This window comes from Neofelis nebulosa, chromosome 16 (assembly GCF_028018385.1).
Source record: "Neofelis nebulosa isolate mNeoNeb1 chromosome 16, mNeoNeb1.pri, whole genome shotgun sequence".
Classification (NCBI taxonomy): domain Eukaryota; kingdom Metazoa; phylum Chordata; class Mammalia; order Carnivora; family Felidae; genus Neofelis; species Neofelis nebulosa.
In genome coordinates this window covers 33,363,698-33,385,178 of record NC_080797.1, presented here as the reverse complement: position 1 = coordinate 33,385,178, position 21,481 = coordinate 33,363,698, and the positions used below count along the sequence as shown (strand labels likewise).

The following is a 21,481-nucleotide window of genomic DNA, read 5'->3' as shown; positions in this document are numbered from 1 at the left end:
CAAGAGAGATCGAGGAAGGGGCAAAGAGAGACAGAGACACAGAATCACAGAATCTGAAGCAGGCTTCAGGCTCTGAGCTGTCAGCCCAGAGCCCAACACGGGGGTCAAACTCATGAGCCATGAGATCATGGCTTGAGCCGAAGTCAGACACTTAACTGACTGAGCTACCCAGGCGCCCCTAATAGGAAATCTTTTTTTTTTTTAAGTTTATTTATTTGAGAGAGAGAGAAAAAGAGAGTGCGTGTGCGCAGAGGAGGGGCAGAGAGAGAAGGCAAGAGAGAATCCCAAGCAGGCTCCAAGCTGTCAGTACCGAGCCCCATGAGGGCCTTGAACTCACCCACCATGAGATCATGACCTGAGTGGAAATCAAGAGTCGGACGCTTAACCGACTGAGCCACCCAGGCGCCCCTGTAATAGGAAATCTTAAAGACTAATCAGCAAATGCAGAGATACTCAAACTCTACAGTGATCAGAGAAATGCAGAAGAACAAACAAGCAAACAAACCCCAAAAACAAAGAACAATGAGGTAATTCCTCAGTCAGACTAGCAACAATCAAAAGGGCTGAATAATGTCAATCACATGGGGACATAGGAACCTCGTGGGCTGCCCGTGGGAGCGCTGAATGGTGCAGACAACGCGGAGAGGAATATAGCCATATTTGGTCAAGACAGACCTATTTATACCCTATGACCTAGCAAATCCACTCCTGGCCCCTGGATACATAACCCAAAGAGGTTCTCACCAGAACCAGAAGGGGACAAGCCTGAGGACGCTGCAAGTCATTTATGGGAGGGGAGTAGGGTGCAGCAAGGTGTCCCTTCTTGGGAGACAGAAGAAGCCAAAGGTAAGGTGCTCCATGGAGCACCACACAGGAGCTAAGGCAACTCAGTGTTCAGCTTTGGATCCTAAAACCACAGTGTGGGGCAGAAAGAGCACCAACAGAGCCGGGACTGGAACATGATGCTGATAATGTATAGGAACAGACAGACAGACAGATACACACACACACACACACACACACCCCAACCGCAAACAGACATCTTGAGAAATTTATTGTAGGTTGGATATTTGATAATATCAGGCATGAGTGCTCATTTTGTTGGGTGTGATGGGCACCGCAGCTGGTTAAGAACATGATCAGTGTTGGTGGGAAGGTGCACAGCTGAAGGGTGCGTCTGAGATTCATTTTGAAGCATTGCGAGAAAGATGAAACAAACAGATCTACCCTGAACTGAGGATGATGAATTTAACCCTTTGCCCTGGAAGTCCAGGCGAGGGAGGGAAAAAAAATACCCCTATAACTCTACCACTGTGGCGTTTTCATATTTCCCGTCTAAGCCTCTAAACTTCGTTCCTGTGCACGCTATCCTTTCCTGCATGGCTGTCACCTTGACTGTCACAGCACTTCATGCTTTGCTTAAGAAACAGGAATAAACGTTTTGCTTACTAAATGCCAGCACCGGGGGCACCTGGGTGGCTCCGTTGGCTGAGCATCCGACTTTGGCTCAGGTCATGATCTCACTGTTTGTGGGTTCCAGCCCCGCATCAGGCTTTGTGCTGACAGCTCAGGGCCTGGAGCCTGCTTCGGATTCTGTGGCTCCGGCTCTCTCTGCCCCTCCCCCGCTTGCGCTCTGTCTCTCTCAATAATAAACAAACATAATAAAATAAAATAAAATAAAATAAAATAAAGGCCAGCACCGGGCTAGGACCTCGAGGCGGGTGATCTCAATTTATCCTCTCGATAACACTGTGAAATCAATGTCGTTACCACCGTTCTACAAATGCAGATGACGTTTTCTGTCCTTCTCCAACTAAATCACAAAGCTGGAATTCCAAACTCATTGGCCTCAGAGGCCCAGGATCACGTGATTGCACCAAGCTGATTCAGCAGCTTCTTCATCACCATTATTATTTTGTGGGTCTTTTTCCCAAGTAGGCACTTGAACCGACAACCCCAAGATCAAGAGTCACATGCTCTACAGACCGAGCGAGTCAGGTGCCCCTCATCATTTTTTTTTTCATGTTTATTTACTTCTGAGAGACAGAGTGTGAACAGGGGAGGGGCAGAGAGAGAGGGAGACACGGAATCGGAAGCAGGCTCCAGGCTCTGAGCTGTCAGCACAGAGCTTGACGTGGGGCTCGATCCCACGAACTGTGAGATCACAACCTGAGCTGAAGTCGGATGCTTAACCCACTGAGCCCCCCAAGGCGCCCTGCACCCCTCATTATTATTATTTGTAAGGCCTGCCTAGTGGCCTATCATATTGAGGTAGGGTGATTTGCTATAATTTACTAACCACCCTCCTATTACAGAGTATTTGGCCTCTTTCTAGTTTTTTCTTGTTACCATAGAGAGTCCTATTAAAAAAATAGCTTCGGGGCGCCTGGGTGGCTCTGTCGGTTAAGCATCCGACTTCAGCTCAGGTCACGATCTCGTGGTCCGTGAGTTCGAGCCCCGCGTCGGGCTCTGGACTGATGGCTCAGAGCCTGGAGCCTGCTTCCAATTCTGTGTCTCCCTCTCTCTCTGCCCCTCCCCTGTTCATGCTCTGTCTCTCTCTTTCTCAAAGGTAAATAAACGTTAAAAAAAAAAAATAGCTTCAGGGGCCCCCGGGTGACTCAATCAGTTAAGCGACTGTCTCTTGATTTCCACTCAGGTCATGATCCCAGGGACTAGGGATGGAGCCCTGCATCAGACTCCCCACTGAGCATGGACCCTGCTTAAGATTCTCTCTCTCCCTCTGCCCCCTCTCCTCCACACACACACACACACACACACACACGCACTCTCTCTCTCTCTCAAATTAAAAAAAAAAAAAGGCAATCTTCAGGTATAGGAGTACGTAGTTGGCTGAGTGGAGCATGTGACTTTTGATCTTGGGGTCCTCAGTTCGAGCCCAATGTGTGGAGTAGAGTTTACTTAAAAATTTTAAAATATTTTTAAAAAAGAGAGAGAGAGAGAGAGAGTCTTCAGGTGTATAGCTTTTGGATTCTGTTGAATTATTGTCTTACCTTGAGGGGGGTTATTTTGTGTTCACACTGCAGTGTGGACCTCGTTTCGGCAACCCATTCACATTGAGGCAGTCTTCGAGAAAGGGTTGAGTGGGTGAGCAGGATTTAAAACTGCAGAGATGTTGAGGGAGTGTGTATGTATTGGGGGTTGGAGGGGGCAGAAGGACAGCTCTTAGAGGAAACGTGGGCAGTAGAGAGAGTGGGACAGGGCATCTGTTGGGGGCGGCTGGAAGCGCAAAGGGAGTAAGGCCTCAGGACAGGCAGGAAGTCGATGGGATTGATTTCTGTGGCCTTCACACTTCCCTAATGCCTTGCCTGCTCAAGGTGGCCAGTGGGGTTCTGGCAAGCCCTGAGGACCGGGCCAGCTGCTGTGGAGACATGAAGCTGCTGTTTGCAGGAGGTGGACAGCCAGGACGGCTCTCCCTGGGGCCAAGGTAGCTCTCTGGCCCTTTGGCGGCTGTCCCGGGCAGCCTGGGAGGGGTCAGCTGGGGATAGGCGGCAAGTAAATATAGATGCAGGGAAGGAAGCCAGGCAGCCCAGCCCTGCGCTGACCTCTCGTTGGAAGGCTGAGAAGTGTGGGGAGGGTTTATGTTTTGGCACCCTCCTGGCCAGGGGGTGAGTGACACCTGGCCCAGAAGCCTTCTAGATTTGCTGGAAGCTGGTGGTCTTCCACGGGGACCAGAGTGAGGGCCAGTGGAAAAGCTGGTCAAGAGACGCTGTTCCTGCGTAACTGAGCGCAAACTGCCTTCCCTCCCTGGCGAGGCCCCTCAGAGGCGCTGCCCACCTTGATGTGTGCAAGCCAAGGGGCTGATTGGCCCCAAGGGATGTGGGGCCCATGGTACAAGGGACAGGGCCAGCCTGAAGATACCGGATGACACTCCTTTCAGCCCCTCCCCCCACTGGGTCTTGCTCATTCTGAAGAAGGATGTCCAGAGCGTAATGTGTCTTCCCTTGCTCTCTCACCCTCTCACTGGCGGCTGTCCTTCTCCATCCTAAGACTCAGGGCCACCAGTTGTATCCCTCCCCCCAGGACACACCCTGCCACCCCCCAGCCTGGCCCTCCTTGCCCGCACCCTGGGTTACTCTGGGCACCAGCCCCACGGCGTGCGTGCCATGTCCACAGGGTCCGGCCAAGACCCCTTGGACCCCCGACTCTCGGAGGGAAATTGCAGCAAGGCAGTCACTCCACCACAGACGCATTTATTGGCAAAACCTACTCCCAAGCATCAAGGGGAAGGGTGCTAGCAGTGAGGGCGACTTTTTTTCCACTTTCCTGAGCAGTGTTCAAGGAGCAGAAGGAGGGAGGGGGCAGGGACACCCCAGTGAGGATCACAATACCAGCAGCGAAGGTTGATTGAGCGCTTCCTCTGAGGCCTGAGGCCAGGCTGGGCTACGCAAGCGCTTTACATGCACTGTCTCATTTAAGCCTTACAAGAATCCTACAAGGTAGGTACCCTTATCGTCCCCATTTTACAGATGAGGAAGCTGAGGCATAGAATGGGGAAGTGGTGAGAGGCAGCTGTCAGCCTTCAGGGATGCACCCAAGAGCCTCCCTTCGGGCGCCCAAGGCACCTGATTCTCCGTTTCAACCATTTCTCACCGCTTCCAGCTCTTTCCACTCTTTTTATATTTTTGTTTTGTAAAAAAAAAAAAAAAAAAGATTATGCCCCTATTCTGCAGAGTCCACTGTCTCTTACCCCAATTGGTCAAATCTGGGTTTTCCCCAAGATTCAGCTGGGGTGAGGTTGTGGGCAGTGCGTCTCCAACGGGAGGCCTGGGCATTTGTGTGAAGCCGAAGTACAATGAAAGCTCTTAGAAAATACGCAAACAATAAATTACAAACCTCCCTCCCTCCCCCCCATCTGATCTCACCCCCTCCATCCGAATCTAGCCCAGACTCTGCATCACCGCCTCCCGCCCACTCCCCCACCCCTGCCCCCATTCCCCACCCCAGGGCAGAGTCTTTTCTCGGTTGCCCCTGTATCTGCAGGGACCAGGGCCCTCAGTAAGTGTTTGCAGAATGAATGAACACATGACTGAGTGAGAGCATGGGAGGAGGGAGTGAGCACTTAGGAGTCCTGGGTCCCCGCCCTGACTGCTTCTTCACCTGCTCCTTGCCCTCACCAGGACACCTCCCTCTGCCCCAGATGAGAGGGTCCAAGGGATGGGGGTGGGAATAGGGAAGGGGAGTCAGCAGGGGCATCTCTAGGCATGGGAAGGTGGGTAACTAAAGTAGAGCCTAGGGCTCTGGCCTCAGAGTCAGGAGACCTGGTTCAAACCCCAGCTGTACAGCTCAGGAGCTGTGTGACCTTGGGCCAGCCTGAAGATACCATCTGACAGTCCTTTCAAAGTTGACAAGGTTCCTTTTTCACATTTATCTTTGGTCCTCAGTGGCCATCCTGTAGCGTGGGTATTATTATAATTATACCCATTTTACAGAAGAGGAAGCAGAGGCTGGAGGACTTGCCCAAGGTCACACAGCATGCAGGAATTTGAACCTCACCCCCTCCACCTCCCCTGCCACTGCCCCTGTCTGTGCTGGCTGTGAAGACGTTGGTTCGGATCAGAGCCTACCAGCTTGGGAACCCCACGTGGCAGTGTGGCAGCAAGAGGGGACTACACAGCGAATTTCCTAATGTGGGCCCTACTGGCCATCTCCAGCCATAAAAGCTGGTTTACTAGTCACTCCTTCCATCCCCACCCACAGCCCCAGGGCTCCAGTTGCTACCCCAGGAGGGACATGAGAGTCTATGAGATACCCATGAACTTCTGCTTTTCCTGGGAGAGAGGGGGGGCGGGAAGGTGGAGGGGGCCCTGAGGCCTGGGCCTTCTCCTCACACGGGCATGGGCGCCTCGTTGTATTCATCCTGACCTTCCTCCTCATCAAAGTTCGGCTTGGCATCGTCGGCATCCAGCTGGAGGGTAGAGTAGCAGGAGAGAGGGTAAGCTTCCGGGGAGAGGCGGGGCAGATGAGCCCTCCCCGCCCCCCCGCCCCCCCCCCCTCCCCGGGTGCTGAGAGCACCTCTGGAGGGAGAGGGCCTGGCTCTCTCTGAACCTTGGACGAGTCATGTCCTGCCCCCTCGGCCCCCAGGTTTGGTCCGGATGAGCGGTGTCCAATGGGCGAGGAGCCCCCGGGGATCCGGTGCCCTGGCAGGAGAAGGCCTACAGAGGGTGGGCAGGGCACCCCTTCGCCAGGACAGCCCCACAGCGACTGTCACATCGTGGAAGCATTCTTTTTTTTTTTTTTAATTTTTTTTCAACGTTTTTTATTTATTTTTGGGACAGAGAGAGACAGAGCATGAACGGGGGAGGGGCAGAGAGAGAGGGAGACACAGAATCGGAAACAGGCTCCAGGCTCCGAGCCATCAGCCCAGAGCCTGACGTGGGGCTCGAACTCACGGACCGCGAGATCGTGACCTGGCTGAAGTCGGACGCTTAACCGACAGAGCCACCCAGGCGCCCCTCGTGGAAGCATTCTAATGGAGGAGAGACTCTGTCCAAAATGACTTACAAGACCACAGGACTAGTCCCCCAGCGGTGAGGACAGCCCGTGTGGAACACAGCCCGTGTGCTTCTTAACTCTCTCCAACCCTGCCATTACTTCTGTTACAGGTGAGTAAACCCAAGGCGTAGAGAAAGGAAGCCACTTGTTCCGGGTCAGAAACTAGGATGAGGCAGTGCTGGATCTGGACGCAAGCCCCAGACCCGGACCTTAACCTCTGCGCCCTTCTGCCTTCCTTTGTTTCCAGACCCGCCCCTCCTATTCTGCCAGCCCCGGGGATGACCCCTCCCTGCCCCCTGCAGCTCTGTGGGGGGTGGGGGGCGCAGGGGAGGGGAGGGGAGCAGACACTTACACACTTGAGCTCCAGCTCCCTGAAGATAAGCGGCAGCAGGAGGCGGCGCAGAGGCACCGTGAGAATGAGTATGAAAGGCAGGATCAGTGAGATGGCCTGGAAGGACTTCACGACCCACAGCACCACCAGGCAGATGATCTGGATGCTCGTGAACAAGTGCATGCGCCAGGTCTTCACCTGCGGGCAGAGGCTGGGGTTACCGCCCGCCCTGCCCCGGCAACCCGCAACCCCCCACCCCACTCTGGGCCGGGCCGCCAGGAGGGCTCTGTACCCGCTTGACGTAGGGCACGACCGGGTGGTACTTGGGCGGCTTGAACAGAAGCAATAAGCGGTCAAAGAGCTGGATGCCGCTGAGGGATGTGACCCCCATGTAGAGGAAGATGCCAAACAGCACAGCCAGGGGGATGAGGGACAGGATGGGCCCCATGAGGATAGACACGCCTGCGGGGAGAAGCACACCCTCTTAGCCCCCAGGGGCCCCAGTGGGCCAGAAGCATCAGGGGCTGGGGAACGAAACCATAGGTACCGTATGAAGCCCTCTTAATAGGTATTACCCCCCATTTTACACAACAGTATTAATGCCTGTGCCGCTTTCCAAGCCTCTGACCGGCCCGCCGGGCCCCTCAGACTTCGGCCCACGGCCAACCACTCCCAGCATCGTCCTAATCTTCCCCACCACCTAGCCCCAGGCCCCCACCCCTCGCCCACCCCGTCCCTCCCCCCCCCAGGTATTACCCCCATTTTACAGATGGGGAAACAGACCCAGAGAGGGGAAGCAACTTGTCTGCAACCACGCAGCTACTAAGTGGCGGGTCAGGGAGTCAAACTCCTGCCAGCCCAATTTCAAAGCCTTTTCTTTTAGCCTCAGGGGATCACAGAGGTCAGAGAAGCCCAACTTTTCCATCGCTCCAGCCCAGAATGCCTCCAACCCCCTCCACCTATCCAAACCCTGACCCTCCTCCAGCTAACACCAACTTTGCCTCCTTTAAGAAACTTCCCTGGTTCCTCCATCAGTGACCGCGGCGCTGCCCACACTGAGCTCAGCCGGATTCTCAGCTGCTCCAGAACTTGGATCAAACCCCAGTGACCCTCTGTCTTCTCTCCCACCCCAGATAATGCCTGGGGCACTGCCCTTGGGATCAGTCGTAGAACAGCCAAGCTGGAGAGACTTCAGGGGCATCTAATGAACCCTCTCATGGTACAGACCGAGAAACCGAGGCCCAGAGATGAGGAGGGTTACTAAGTTAGCAGCAGGGCAGGGCTGGAACCCACTATTCACTGAACTTCTGTCGGATAAAACTCTGAATGCTGGGTCCTATCTAGAGAAGTCCCCTGCTCCTTCCTCGACTCAGATGTCCGTCTCAGTGCCTTGGGCATTTCCTCCAGAATTCCCTCATGTGGACAACTGACACTGGGAGACACGGGCAGGGGGTACGTCGGGGAGATCTGGCTACAGTGCGGGCAGGGCTGGAGAAGGCACTGGATCCTAACGGGCAGGGGCTGGGGGCCCGGAGCAAGGCCAAAGGGTGGTAGAGAGTGTGGCCAGCCCTTACTCACCCACGAGCACAGCGACCAGGAGCCCGCTGATCCGCTGCTCCCTGACCGATTGGATCTGGGGTGCAGCCCCCGGGGTGCTGTCCTTGACCATGACGGTGAGCGCGTTGGCATGGGTGATGGATCGCACGGTTGTGGCACTGAGCCAGGGCAACCCAAAGAGGGCGCCCACACCGCCCATGCCGATAATTAGCAGCAGGTCCAGGTGGAATCCAGAGCCTTTGACCATCTTGCGCTCTGGTTTGCTGATGAGCAGCCTGGCGGGGGGTGGGGGGTGAGGTCAGGGGTGAGCAGTGCTCTCGCTTGCCCCCACCCTCTTTGCCCCTCCTTCCTTCTCCATACTTGTGTCCCTCTGTATCTTATTTATCCTGCTGTGTTCATCTCCCTTAGCGTTCCTTGCTCCCCTCCCTCCCACCCCCTCTTGAGAATCCAGACTCTAAGAGTAGAAGTATCTTTAGATACATCTAGAACGTCTACAAGCAGCTGATGCAGCTGAACTTCAGGGAGCCTCACTGGTACAGGTCCCTTCTGCGTTCTGGCACCTCGTTTTGTCTCCTTTTTCTTAAAAAGGCTTCCCCAGGGGCGCCTGGGTGGCGCAGTCGGTTAAGCGTCCGACTTCAGCCAGGTCACGATCTCGCGGTCCGTGAGTTCGAGCCCCGTGTCAGGCTCTGGGCCGATGGCCTGGAGCCTGTTTCTGATTCTGTGTCTCCCTCTCTCTCTCTGCCCCTCCCCCGTTCATGCTCTGTCTCTCTCTGTCCCAAAAATAAAAATAAAAAACGTTGGAAAAAAAAAAAAAAAAAAAAGGCTTCCCCAAATTATACAGTGTCACGTCCCGCAAAACCTGGACCTTCCCCCGCCCATCCATCACTCCTGCTTGCCAGGAGGGCCACAGGTTTGACTGAGACCCGCGCTCAGTCCTCGGGTGTCATGCCTGCCCGGAGCCTGTCGCTTTCCCCGCCTCGGACCCTCCCAGGCTCGGCCCCACCCTGGCTCTCTCACGTGGTGATCTGGGACTCAAGGAAGATGAGAATGAAAACCAGAAGGGCAGGCAGGACGGAGGCAAACATCATCCAGATGGGGAAAGGCGAAGACAAGCCCAGTGGGTGGATGATCCAGCCCCGGACCGAGGAGTTGGACACCGAGAGGCCTTTAGGCACACTGAGTTTCTGTGGGAGGGGGATGCTGGTGAGAACACCGGAGGCAGGGGGCTGGGGGCAGGGAGGCAGGGCCAGCCAGGGTCCTGGGCACTTGGGAACTTACTTATGGTTTGTACCCAGTCACTGCACTAAGCCCTTTATGTACATCTTCTCATTCCCAGCTTTATAGATGAGGAAACAGGATCAGGGAGGTTATGCGGTTTGCCTTGCATCACACAGCTATTTTGGTGGCAGAAGTGAGATTCATACTCAGATCTGCCTGGCTAAAGCAGATTCTTTGGAGTAAAGAGGGAATCTGCCCCAGACCCTCGCTTCAGTCAGAGGGCTCCTGTAGGGCTGTGGGAAGGACTTGGGGCTCTCAGGGGAGGCAGGGATGGGTAGGGGTAGTTCTAGCCGGCTTTGGGTTTGGGAAAGCTATTCTTGGGAGGGGGACACTGGGAGAATGAAATAACAGTGGGGAGAGAGGGTCACCTGGGTATAGGTGTCCTTGACTGAGAAATCCACCAGGACCATGATCAGAATGGAGATGGGAACCCCAAAGTCTCCAATGACCCGTCGCAGCTGAGGGCAGAAATCAGTGGTCAGTACCCGGTTGTTTCCCTACCTCCTGCCTCCCACTCCTGCCCCTTCTTCACCCAGGGCGCCTTGCTTTTCCCAGGGAGTCCATCAACATCTAATGCCCTGTCCTGCACCTCAATGTACCTGCTTCCTTTCTTCTGCCCCTGGCCCAGCCCCACCTCTGGCCCCACAGCTTCTCCACCCCTTTTCTAAGAGCTGTCCTTGGCTCCCCGCTAGGTTCTCAGCCTGGGCATGCTAAGAAAGGGAGATGGGCTTGCCTGAAGAGTGGCAGCCTAGATGAGGAGGAGACCAGGGAGGCTTGGAATGGGGAATGGGAATCTAGGGTAAGAAGGAGAGCTAAGGACACTGAGGAACCTAGAGGCATGCTTTGGACTGAGATAGGGCAGTGTAGGCAAGGGCAGGGTGAGGGGAGGGTGTTCTCACCCAGCCGGGGAAGTAGGAGCTGTTCTTGAACTTGCGCAGTATCATGGCTAAGAAGAAGGTGCCAGCCATGAGCACAAGGGAGAGGAGGGCTGTGTTGGGCAGGGGAGCCTGAGGTTTGGGCACTGTTGTCACATTGTAGTCATAATCCTTCTGCAGTGGATGGTCCCGGAAGATCTGCAGCAGAAAACCAAGGCATCCTATTCCCTTTCATCCATCTGTCCATCATCCATTCATCAATCTGCCCATCATTCATCCATCCATCCATCCATCCATCAATCTGTCCATCATCTATCTATCCATCCATCCACCCATCAATCTGTCCATCATCTATCTATCCATCCATCCACCCATCAATCTGTCCATCATCTATCCATCCATCCATCTATTATCCATCCATCCACTTATCTTCTTCCTCAACTGACAGGGTAACAGAGGGACAATGGGATTCTATAGCTTAGTTTTCAGGAGTAGAGACCAGGCTCAGCTTGGGTGGGGTTAAGCCATGGTGGCAATGAGTACATGTGTGTGTGCACGTGAGCACTCAGGGACTGGGAGACCTGAGAAGGCTGGTGGGCAGGAAACAAATGCCAAGGACGTTCCTAAAAAGGGCTTCAAAGACTTGGAAACAGAAAGCCCCACCAACGAGCAGAATCAGGGGCAGACACGCATCGTCCACCCTTCCTCCATATAAAATGCAGATGCAGAGGTGGGCATAGTTTAAGGTGACTGAGGTGAGGAGGCAGGGCGCTCCAAACACAGGCCCTGTGGTTCTTGGGGGTGAGTGTAGAGACGGCATGCAGGACTGGACATGGGCGCACAGAGGCACAGGCACTATGCAGTCACAGCAAGAGTACCAGCCCACAGGGGTCCTGGGGGGCTCAATGTGTTAAGCATCCAAGTCTTGATTTCGGCTCAGGTCATGATCCCAGGGTCGTGAGATTGAGCCCCATGTTGGGTTCCGTGCTGGGTGTGGAGTCTGCTCGGGATTCTCTCTCTCCCTCTGCCCCTCCCCTGCTCACACTCCCTCTCTCCCTCCCTCCCCAAAAAGAGAGCACCGGCCCACAGGCAGCAGATGTCAACAGGAATGCGGTCACGGCCACACACTGTGAAGGTACAGCCGCACGAGTGCCATATGGACACGTGCGCAGCGACACGCACGGTCACATGGCGCGTGCACAGAGTCACACGTGCTTGTCGACACTCCCGTGGCCCCTACCTTGATCAGCTTGAAGAAGGTCTCAGAGATAAAGATGAGGGAAATGAGGATGGAGAAGATCTCTTGGGTGTAGCGGGAGATAAACTGGACCAGGAAGCTGCCCTCGAAGGCCACAATGAGCACCACTAGCAGGACGAGCCAGAAGCCGATCCACACGCGGCCCACGATGTACTCCAGGTTGTTACTGCTGCAGAACTGCAAGGGCGGGAGAGGCGGCTGGGTCAGCAGACGGGCCCAGGCACCGTGCGTCAGGCAGGTGGGGTCAGGGCCAGAACAGAGCTACCGAGAAAAAGGCTTCCTCGAACACGAGCAGGGGTCCTGAAAAGCCAACCACCAGCAGCGGCTGAGCCCCGAGCAGGGAGAAGATGACGCCCTGGGCCGCAGTGGAGATGAGCAGCTCCGACACCCCCATGTGGTTAAAGGTCTTTTCTCCTGTGGGTAGAAGTTACAGTGTGGTCAAGGTCAAGAGGTCATTCCCAAGGGCCAATAGAGCGTTTCACGGGCAGGCTGGTGCAGGGGCCCCGACCGTCAGATCGGGACGGAAGACAGGGCCGACACGGAGGCCAAAGGGTGAGAGGTGAAGGTGAGGGGGGCCATGTGGAGGCACTGACCCAGGAGGCCGCCGAAGGTGATGGCCGGTGACAGGGCAGCAAAGTAGATGAAGATAACGGTAGCCAGGACCTGGGGGTTGAACGCGTCTGTGATGTCACTCGGGTAGTGGGAGTAGCGGCGCTTGATGTCGCGTACCAGGCCCCCAAAGAACCTGCCTGTCCGTCGTAGAGGGTCTTCTGGGCCGCCAGGGACCTCTGGACCCCCATTCAAATCTGCAGTCAAGGACAGGACCGTGGTCACAGGGGGTAACAGCAGGAGGTGTGGGGAGAGAGGAATCAAGGGGAGAATCTTTATTTTTTATGCTCATTTATCTATTTTTTGAGAGAGAGAGAGAGAAAGAGAGAGAGAGAAGAGAGAGAGAGAGAGAGAGAGAGAGAGAATCCCAAGCAGGCTCCGAGCTGTGAGCACAGAGCCCAACAAGGGGCTCAAACTCGCAAACCGTGAGATCATGACCTGAGCTGAAATCAAGAGCCGGAAGCCCAACCGACTGAGCGACCCAGGAGCCCCGAGGGGAGAATCTTCTGATGGGAAGGGAGTGACCAAGGAGGCTGGGAGACATGAAGACAGAGAGAGGAGGGGAGGCAGGGTCCCGCAGGGCTGCGCCGGGGGAGCTGAGGGTCCGTGGGGGCTGCAGGGTAGGTACCTAGGCCCTTGTAGAGTTTGGGCTCCTGCCTGACAGTGCCTACTCGTCTCTGCAGCAGCTCCTTCTGCACGGGCACCAGACCGAGCAGGGCCTTCTCAGAGGGGACTTCGGAGGGAGGCAGCACCAGGCTGCAGTCCAGAAACTCCTCCAGGTTTTTCACCAGCTCGTCCCGGCTCTGGGCCAGGTAGGCCTCAATGCGGAACACCTGGGGGCCGGAGAGAGGGTCAGGGCTGCCTGCACCTGCTAGACAAAAGGACCCAAGAGGCCACATTCAGGGCCTCCAGGAACCAGAACCCTCTCCCCCCAGCTCCTTCGTGCTAGGAACTGCTTTTCCTGTTGCCCCCCTCACCTTTATGCCCACCACAAAAGGGTTTTGGGGAGGCAGACAGGGCCTCGAGTAGGGAAAGGGGAAATGAGGCTGGGCCAGACCAGGCCAGACCTAACCCGCTGGAACCGGGTCAGAGTGGCCACACCAGACCAGGCCGGATCAGGCAGGGCTGGGCCAGAGCACGGGAGCCCTGGACTACCTGTCCCTGGCCACACAGGGTGGAAGCAGCTGGGTTAGACGGCATGTGCCAGACCAGCAGAACTAAAGTGGTCCGGGCCGGTCCAGTGAGTGACGTCAGCGGCCGCCCCGCCTCAGGCTCCCCCGGCCCTCGCCAGCCCCTCCTCACCTTCTCCGACATGACGGTGGCAGCAGCCCGCCCCAGCTGGGTGTAGTCGATGCGGGGGACCTCAGGTCCCAGCAACACGAAGAGGAAGCGCACGGGCACTTGGAGCCGCACGGCCTCCTCCAGCAACGGGGCCTCCTCCAGCCAAGAGGCCTCCTTCAGGCGCACGAAGCCCAGCACGGGGCGTGCCAGGAACTGCGCTCGGCCTGCGAGGGGAAGGGGTGACGGGGTGGGGGGTGGGGTGGTCAGGCCAGGCTGAGGGGGGGGCTGCTGGGGCCGGGCTCAGGGAGCCGAAGGCTGGGCCGGGCCGGGAGGCAGGAGCAGGGGGTGCGGAGGGAAAGGGGGCACCAGCTCCTTACCCACTAGCACCAGGGTGGCCTCCGAATCTGGGGGTATCTTTTCCAGAATTCCAGATGCTGAGTGTTCTTCTATGTCTTTCTCTCCCTGTTGGAAGGAGGGTGGTGAGGGGACGCCTCTGGCCACTCTGAGCATCCAGCCCCCTCCTTCCCTAACCACTGTCCTGTCTCTGCATGTTCAGGTTGGGAGCTCTCCAGCGCTCCCCTCACCCCTGGTGCTCCCCTCACCCCTGGTACAGCCTCACCTTACAGAAGAGCTTCGTCTCTAACGAGGGCTGCTGCTGGGAAAGCAGAGGCTCTGAGGGGTTCCCAGAACTCGTCACAACTGTGGGCTTCATACCCCCCAAGTCCTCCAGGTCTCTGGCATGGCTGCAGGAAACACAGGGGACGCGGACTGAGAGAGCTGTTCGGGCCGGGCTGTTAATAGCGTGGAGACCCGTGGTGGGAGGGATCAAGCAGGGCTCCCCAGTGACCAGACTAGAGAAACCCCGGGGCAGGAAGACCGTCGGCCTCCTGTGGAAGGACGGGGTGGATGCCAGCGGGTGGCCTCCGTCTGGAAGGACGAGGTGGGGCCGGGAGGGATGGAGGGAAGGGCCTTGAGAGCCTCGCCTCCTGAGGACCAGTAGCCCCCCAGATCTGGGCATGGAGACATGGTCACCCCCCAAGAGGTGTCCGAGGCAGGAGCCATCGTGGAGAAAAGTGGGCCCTGGTCTGGTGGGGGAGGGGCCACCCGGGCCTCTAGGGAGAGCTCGGGGCAGGCGGGCCGGGGAGGTGGGCCTTTTGGCTGTGGAGCCAGGTCCTGGCCGACAGGGGCACCTGTGCTGGAGCAGCAGGATCCGGAGCAGTGCCTCTCGGTCGTCAGGCCGGATCAGATCCTCGTAGATAAACCTGTCCAGCAGCTGGTTGGCCACCCCCGCCAGGGAAGTCTCTGGCAGGTCCAGGAGGACAGCACCTGCAAGGGGTGGTGGGGTGAGCCGGGCGGCGGGACGTTGGCCCTCCTCCCCTCCACCGAGCCGTAGGTGCAGGGTCGCAGAGGCACCCTTGGCAAAGGCTCACCCTTGGCAAAGGCTCTCTGCAGCTCCAGGAGGCTCCAGAAGGTGAGGTAGGACAGGTGCGGGCAGCCCCAGGTCCCGTCTTCCCCCAGGTTCTCCTCCAGCCGCATCCAGTGCGCGACCTCCACCCACCGCAGCTCTTGGTTCTTCCCATCCATCACCAGCTCGTGCAACTCCACATAGACCTGCAGCCCCACAGGCCTGAGTTCGTCTCCGGGGCCCGGAGCAGCGCCCTGGGGAGAAGACTGGCAGCCCGGGACATGGGGGACACTCAGCAGGCTCTGAGGGATGTCTGGGGGAGGCCCGGGATCCTGGGAGGCGCTCGGGGCAGACCCCGAGCTCAGGAGGGGGACCGGCAGGAGCAGCAGCCTGGGCGTGTCGAGCGAGGCAGCAAGTGTGGGGAAGGGTACAGCCCACAGCCCTGGCTCTATTCCCCGACTCCCTGACCGGCCTCCTCACCCCATCTCAGAGGCATTTGGAGAACCTCCGGACCAAAAGGGGTGCTAGAGAGGACACCTGGGAGGAAAAGGAGAAAGGAGGACTTCGGGGTCATCGGGTGGATCTCCTGCCTTCAAGACTGTTGAGCGGGCTCGCCATGCCCTTCCCTGTCCTTGGGGCCAGAGGACCACTCCCTGGAGCCTCGCTGAGGGCAGACCCAACTTCCCAAGCAGCTAGACAGTCTGCTGCCCAGCAGGGAAGTGCGGGGCCTGGCGGACCTGGGCAAAGGGGGCACGTATGTAATTCTGTGCTTCCCCAGGGAGCACATGACAGCCTGGCCAGAGGATCTGGGAGGGCAGGTCCCCAGCAGTTACTTTATCTCTGCCCAGGGCTCTCCCTGCTCAGTGGAAGAAGGCCCCGGGCACCCCATCAGCGAGGGGTGTCCTCTCCCATTCTGCCAATTTCCCGGGGTGCCCACTCCTTCTCTACCTGTTGGTGGGGTTCGCCGATGCTAAAGCTGTGTCTGTCCTTCTTCACCTCCCTTCCCCTGGTAGAAGGGCAGGTCCCACGGGCAACACAGAAAAGAGAATTGGGGGAGCCCAGGGGTCCTCACCTCGTGGGTCTCTGGGTACAATGTGATGTGATAATCTGTGGCTGTCGGCTCGGCTTCGTGAGCTGAAAACCCAGAGGCCAGTTAGGGTTGCCCCCAGATGATGCCCCCCTCGGGGTCGTCCTGCACCACCACCAACCCCCCCCCCCCCCACCGTGAGCCTCAGCGCAGCAAGCCTCCCTCCCTTTGCCGCTGGGCAGGACCGGGGTGCCCGCACCCTACCCACCCCACCCCTGCTGCTCCATGGGCTGTGGCCCCCCGTGTGTCCGTTCTTGGCCCGGCCTGGCTCTGTCATGCCCCGTCCAAGCATGGTGGACGACCCTTGAGACTCATCTTCAGCGGTGACAGAGAGGGTCACCTCCGAGGTACAGGGTCCTGAGCAGCAAATCTCAGGATTCTCCTAGGATCGCCCTCCTCTCCCATCACCTTCTGGGACCAGGTTCCCTACCTTCCTCCCTCCAGCCTCAGCAATCCCACCCACCCCAAAACTCCTCACCGTCTCCAGGTGGAGCACTGGGAGCCAGGGTGGGCTCTACCTTATATAGCCCCCACCCCCCACCCCTCTCCCAGCCCGCATTTCTCAGAGGGGCCTCTTATCTTCCATACCAATTGCCAGCACTTAAGTCCTGTTGACGGTAAACAGGTCCCCACCTGGGGCTCCCCAACCGAGACCTTGACAGGGCCAGGAAGGTTTCCTGGTGTCTCTCTGCCCTGGGAGGGTCCCCACGGCCCCCCATTTCTCAGGACCTCTAGACCCCCAAACAGAACGATGCTCTCAGGACAGACCCGGTGCCTGGCCAAGAAGTCAGCCTTGGATGGGCACAGGTGGCCTGTGGGCTCCTGCCCTTGTCCCAGACAGGCTTGGCTGCCCTGTCCCAAATCGAAAGGCCTGGCCATGGGTGACTGGTTCTGCCCGGCCCCCGCCCTACCCCACCCCCGCAGTCACCCCCTGTGATCATTTCAAACAAAACTCTGTTTATCCTTCAATCAGCCAGGATTGTGGGGAAACTGGCCCTGGGGCTGGGGAGGTAGTGGAGAAGGGAGAAGGCATGTTGCCCATCCGTCTCTGTCTGGGGCTCAGCACCTCATCCCAACAAGACAAAGAGAGACGGGGCTCACCCACTGGCTCCTCCACCTGAAACACGGGGACGTCTGGGTCTTCATAGTCCTCCTGTTCTAGAGTGATCTCCAGCTCCTCTTCATAGTCATCCTGTGGGAAGTGGCCATCAGGGCTGGGCTGTGAAGGGCTTCTCCAGCCACCACGAAGGCAGGGGTCCAGGGCGGGGTTCCCAGAGCCCCGAGGTAGGAGCCCTGCAGGTACCACGAAAGACTCACCAGCCGGTCCCCCATGGTGCTGTCCAGATTTCCTATTTGTCTGCGGTGATCCGCGCTCCCAACATAACCCACACTGCGGGTCCCTGCAGTGGGGCAGCACAGGCTGAGTGAGACACAGGGCATCCCGGAGTCTTCTGATCCCCCGCCCCCAGAGGAGGCTACATTTGAGTGGAGGGGGATCCCATGTGTGTTGGGAGACAGTGGGCTCAGGGGAAGAAGTGTCGGAGGGGCCTGGAGGAAGGAGCTAGATTTGTAGGTTGAGGGCGGGTGCACGGGGGGGCCAGGAGAGATGGGGCAGGTAGAGGAAGCTTGGCTGGCATTGAACAAAGGGCGTTTGAGAGGATGGAGGGCCTTCAGGTTCAACTCCTTCCTCCGGCCACCAGTCCTCACCTGGCTTCTTTTCCTGTCCATCCTCAGGACTTAGCCAACTCCGGGGACATGACCTGTTTCTTCTTCAAGGAGCTTAGCTCCCCTGACAGTCTTCACAACATACCCTCTTCTGCCAGAAACAGCTACTTTCTGCTGGGCATGGGCTGTAGCGTCCTTGGGAGTGGCTCACAGGTGCTGAACGACATGGCCCTGTTTCTCTCCCCCACTCTATCTCTCATACTCGCTCCCCACCTATCCCGTTGGCCTTACGAGCCCTTTCCTGCCCCAGGGCCTTTGCACATGCAATTGCCTGCATCCCAGGTGCCCCTCCCCCACACCTCATCCCTTCCCACATCTCAGCTCTTCAGATTCCCTTCCTGACCACCCTGCCATTCACTGACCCGATTTGTCGTTTTCTGGTCGTTTGATTCATTTATGTATACATCATTTGAGGATGCCTCTAGTAGGGAAGCCACTCGAGTGCCAAGATCTATGTCTCAGTCCCTCCCTACTCAGTCTCCATTAATCCCCTACTCCTAGAAGAATGGTTGCCACCAATAAATAAGTTTTGGATGAATGTAAAGCGTGGCTCTGCCCTGCAGGCTTGTGCCTCTGGGACTGGGGAGTCAGGATGCCTGGGACTCGGCCAAGAGACGGCTGAGCCCCGCGCCTCCATTTGCTCAGTTGCGGCTCTGGCAGAGAGGGAGGCATGGTCACTCCAGGAATGTGAGGAGCAGCCCCAGGGGAGCACAGAGGTCCCCTAGGGTGGCCCCGGACTGGGCGTGGAGGGGCTCCCTTTCCCCCTCACCCACTGAAGCCCTGGGTGTTGCGACAACGGCAATTCGGGTCAGGTCGACAAATATGCCCGCTCTGTGCCCGCACGGAGCTCAGATGAACAAGACAACTGTCCCTCCCCTCGAGAAGCTCCCGGCCCTGACTGGGACCACAAACTGGGAACGCGTGACAGGCTGAGGGTGCCGGGAGATAACGAGTCCCCCAGACAAACAAGAGATGAGCAGAACGTGTCGGGGGCCAAGGATCGTAGGGCAGGACGAAGGGTAGGAAGGACCTGCGGGTGGGGTTGGGGGTGGGGTGGCTCCAAGGAGGGGGACCCTGGGGCTGGGCCAAGAAGCTCTGAAGGACCTGAAGGGCTGAGAGGTGGGGAAGGACAGTCCGGGTCTGAGGAGTGGCTGCCCAAAGTGCAGAGCTGGGACCGTGCCAGACAAGGCTGAGGGAAGAGGGCAGGGAGGGTACACAGAGAGAATGGGACAGAGAAATTTCTTTCCGAGGAGTGGGTGGTGCTGGGGTCTCAAGAGATAGGGAGAGGGCATGACAGAGGCCCGCCAGACTGAGAAAGGCAGGGGTCCCTGCCTCGCGGTGGTGGTAGGGGAGGTGATGACCAGGGCACGGCCCTTGAGGACCCTTGTCACACAGCTTTTTCTCTCCCTCTCCTGTCCCTCTCTTTCCTCTTCTCCCATCTTTGTTTCCTTCCTCCCTTCTCTGGCCTTGCCCCGACCTGGGCCTCAGATCCCTAGCAGTCTCAAGGGTATTAAGCCTTAGGGGCTAAAAGTCCCACCTGTGAGGCTGGGACTGTGGCCTCCATTTCTGAGAAGTGGGTTGGTCCGAGGGGCCGTGCAGAGCCACAGGAAGCAGCCTGTCTGCCACTGACTGGCCGAATAGCCTTGGGCAGCCCCCAGCCTCTCTCCAGGCCTCAGTCATCCCATCTGTACAATGGGAGGGCCCTCCGGCCAGGGTTCTGAGACCTCAGTGAGACAGAAGAGAGGAGAACAGGGGTGATTTGAACGCATCTGGGGCCTTACAGGGTGCACCCATGACCCAGATTGCTGGTCCCACTAGGCCCAGTCACCCCCCCACAGCTGCCGGCCTCGCACTGATAAGAGCCTGGAACCCGATCCCTGCCCTGTGTCTGGAAACTCCCCAAACACCTGGCCATCCAACCAGCCAGGGCAAGGCCAGATAACAGTGAGCCGGGCATCTGGAGCCCAGGAGGTGGAGCACAGCTGGCAGAGGCTGGGGTCGGGGATGGGGCCGGGGCGGGGGGGGGGGGGTTGACCAAATGATATGGGGAGGGCTCCCTGGTGGCATAGCACTGCCTTTGTGTAATTGCCCCCACACCGCACAGAGCTGTACTGCCTTATCTCTTACAGTCCCCAAACTACTCTGTGAAATGGGTAATGTCATTAACCCTGTTTTACAGATGAGAAAGCCGAGGTTCAGGAGGGTTAACTTGTTTTGGTAGGTAGGTATCAGAGGCGGGTTTAAACCCTGGCCCAGCTGACTCCAGCCACATCTCTAGCCATCATGCTGAGCTGCCTCCTAGAAGAGAAAACAGCTCTAAGCTGTTCAGCACTAGTGGTTAAGAGCGTGAACCCCGCAGTCAGACTGCCTGGGTTCAGATCCTAGCCCTGCCACTGCCTGCGTGACCTCGGGCAAGTGACTCAACCTCTCTGTGCCTTGGTTTCCTCACCTGTAAAGTGGGGGTGATATTGATACCTACCTTATAAGCCTGTTGTAGCACTGAGTTAAGTTGATCTACGTAAAGCACTTAGAATAACGTCTGACACACAAAGAGCTCAGTGTACAAGTTTGCCGTCATTATCACTGAGACTGGGGATCAAGGTCAGACTTGCTTTCTTCACCTATGTCTCTGATTTTCCTTCAATTCCCATGGAATTAGCCTAAATGCTTTGAGATCCTTGGGTGATGGGGGACTCCTCCTTTCCCCGCAAACACTCTCTAGGATGGGCCCGGTGCCGGGTCTGCCTGGTCGACTCCCCTGCAAGCATCCCATATGGGAAGCATTGTCATTGGCCAACTTTCCTCGCAAGAGGGAGATCGGATGGCCTGTACATCCCCACACGTGGAGGAAAGAGGGAGCTGGGCTGTAAGACCGGTGGGAGTGGTAAATAGGAGCCTGACAAGGACCCACACTTGGGGGGGGGGGGATCAGATTTGCCCCCACCCCCCACCCCAGCCACACGCCTCTGCTGCTACGTGCCAGTCTCTTTTTCCTAACACCTGCAGCCCTGCGCTCTCCGGCTGTAGGTGCCAATGGGCTTGTGCCCTTAGGGGTAACAACACATATCCTACGTTCTCAACCCACCCACCCACACCGCCCCCCCTTGGAGGTTGGGCGCCTGTGCCCACCTAGACACAGATTCAGGCTGTGCACCTGCAGAAGCCCTCGGGACAGGTGCCGCAGGCCACCCCCCAGCCCCTCCCGGCCCTGCTTACCTGCTCACGAGCCTCGGGGTCCCTCAGCGAACTCCTGAAGCCACCGGTGTTCTCTGCAACCAGCCGAGCTCACACCTGCTCTAACAGCACCAGGTCCTGGCTCCCAAACCCCTGACTCATGCCCCCGCCTCCTAATCTGCCCGCCCCACGGTCCCGGGAGCCCCTTCCCACCCCCCGCCCGGCTCCTTCTGGGTGCCCAGTAAACAGAGTTATCTCTTACACACATCTGGACAGCTGTGAGTCTGGCCCACCCCACCCCAGCCAGCTAGCCCCCAGGGCCGCCTGATGCCCTCCTGGCTCTCAAGGACTCTCCTGGGTCTTCCTTCGTGGACCAAGGTCGGATGGC

The 21,481-nt window shown here is 57.6% G+C and overlaps 1 protein-coding gene across 5 annotated transcripts; it reads right to left on the bottom strand.

Annotated features, from left to right (window-relative positions):
• Positions 1-4,957: 4,957 nt before the first annotated feature.
• Positions 4,958-21,249, bottom strand: SLC4A1 (solute carrier family 4 member 1 (Diego blood group)). 5 transcript variants are annotated; one of them, XM_058703726.1, is made up of 20 exons: positions 21,136-21,249; positions 17,512-17,594; positions 17,296-17,386; positions 16,180-16,241; positions 15,133-15,373; positions 14,893-15,028; positions 14,322-14,445; positions 14,080-14,164; positions 13,724-13,926; positions 13,050-13,254; positions 12,406-12,618; positions 12,078-12,226; positions 11,795-11,989; positions 10,579-10,752; positions 10,048-10,137; positions 9,419-9,585; positions 8,423-8,676; positions 7,137-7,306; positions 6,866-7,042; positions 4,958-5,926 (listed from the first exon to the last, which is right to left on the bottom strand). In XM_058703726.1, the coding sequence occupies exons 2-20, from the start codon at positions 17,524-17,526 to the stop codon at positions 5,846-5,848; spliced, it is 2,832 nt and encodes a 943-aa protein (XP_058559709.1). In that variant the 5' UTR covers positions 17,527-17,594; positions 21,136-21,249; the 3' UTR covers positions 4,958-5,845. The 5 variants fall into 5 exon arrangements, with proteins under 5 accessions (XP_058559709.1, XP_058559710.1, XP_058559711.1 ...); XM_058703727.1 differs by having other exon boundaries at positions 17,512-17,614; positions 21,136-21,152; XM_058703728.1 differs by lacking the exon at positions 21,136-21,249 and adding an exon at positions 17,902-18,216.
• Positions 21,250-21,481: the final 232 nt, after the last annotated feature.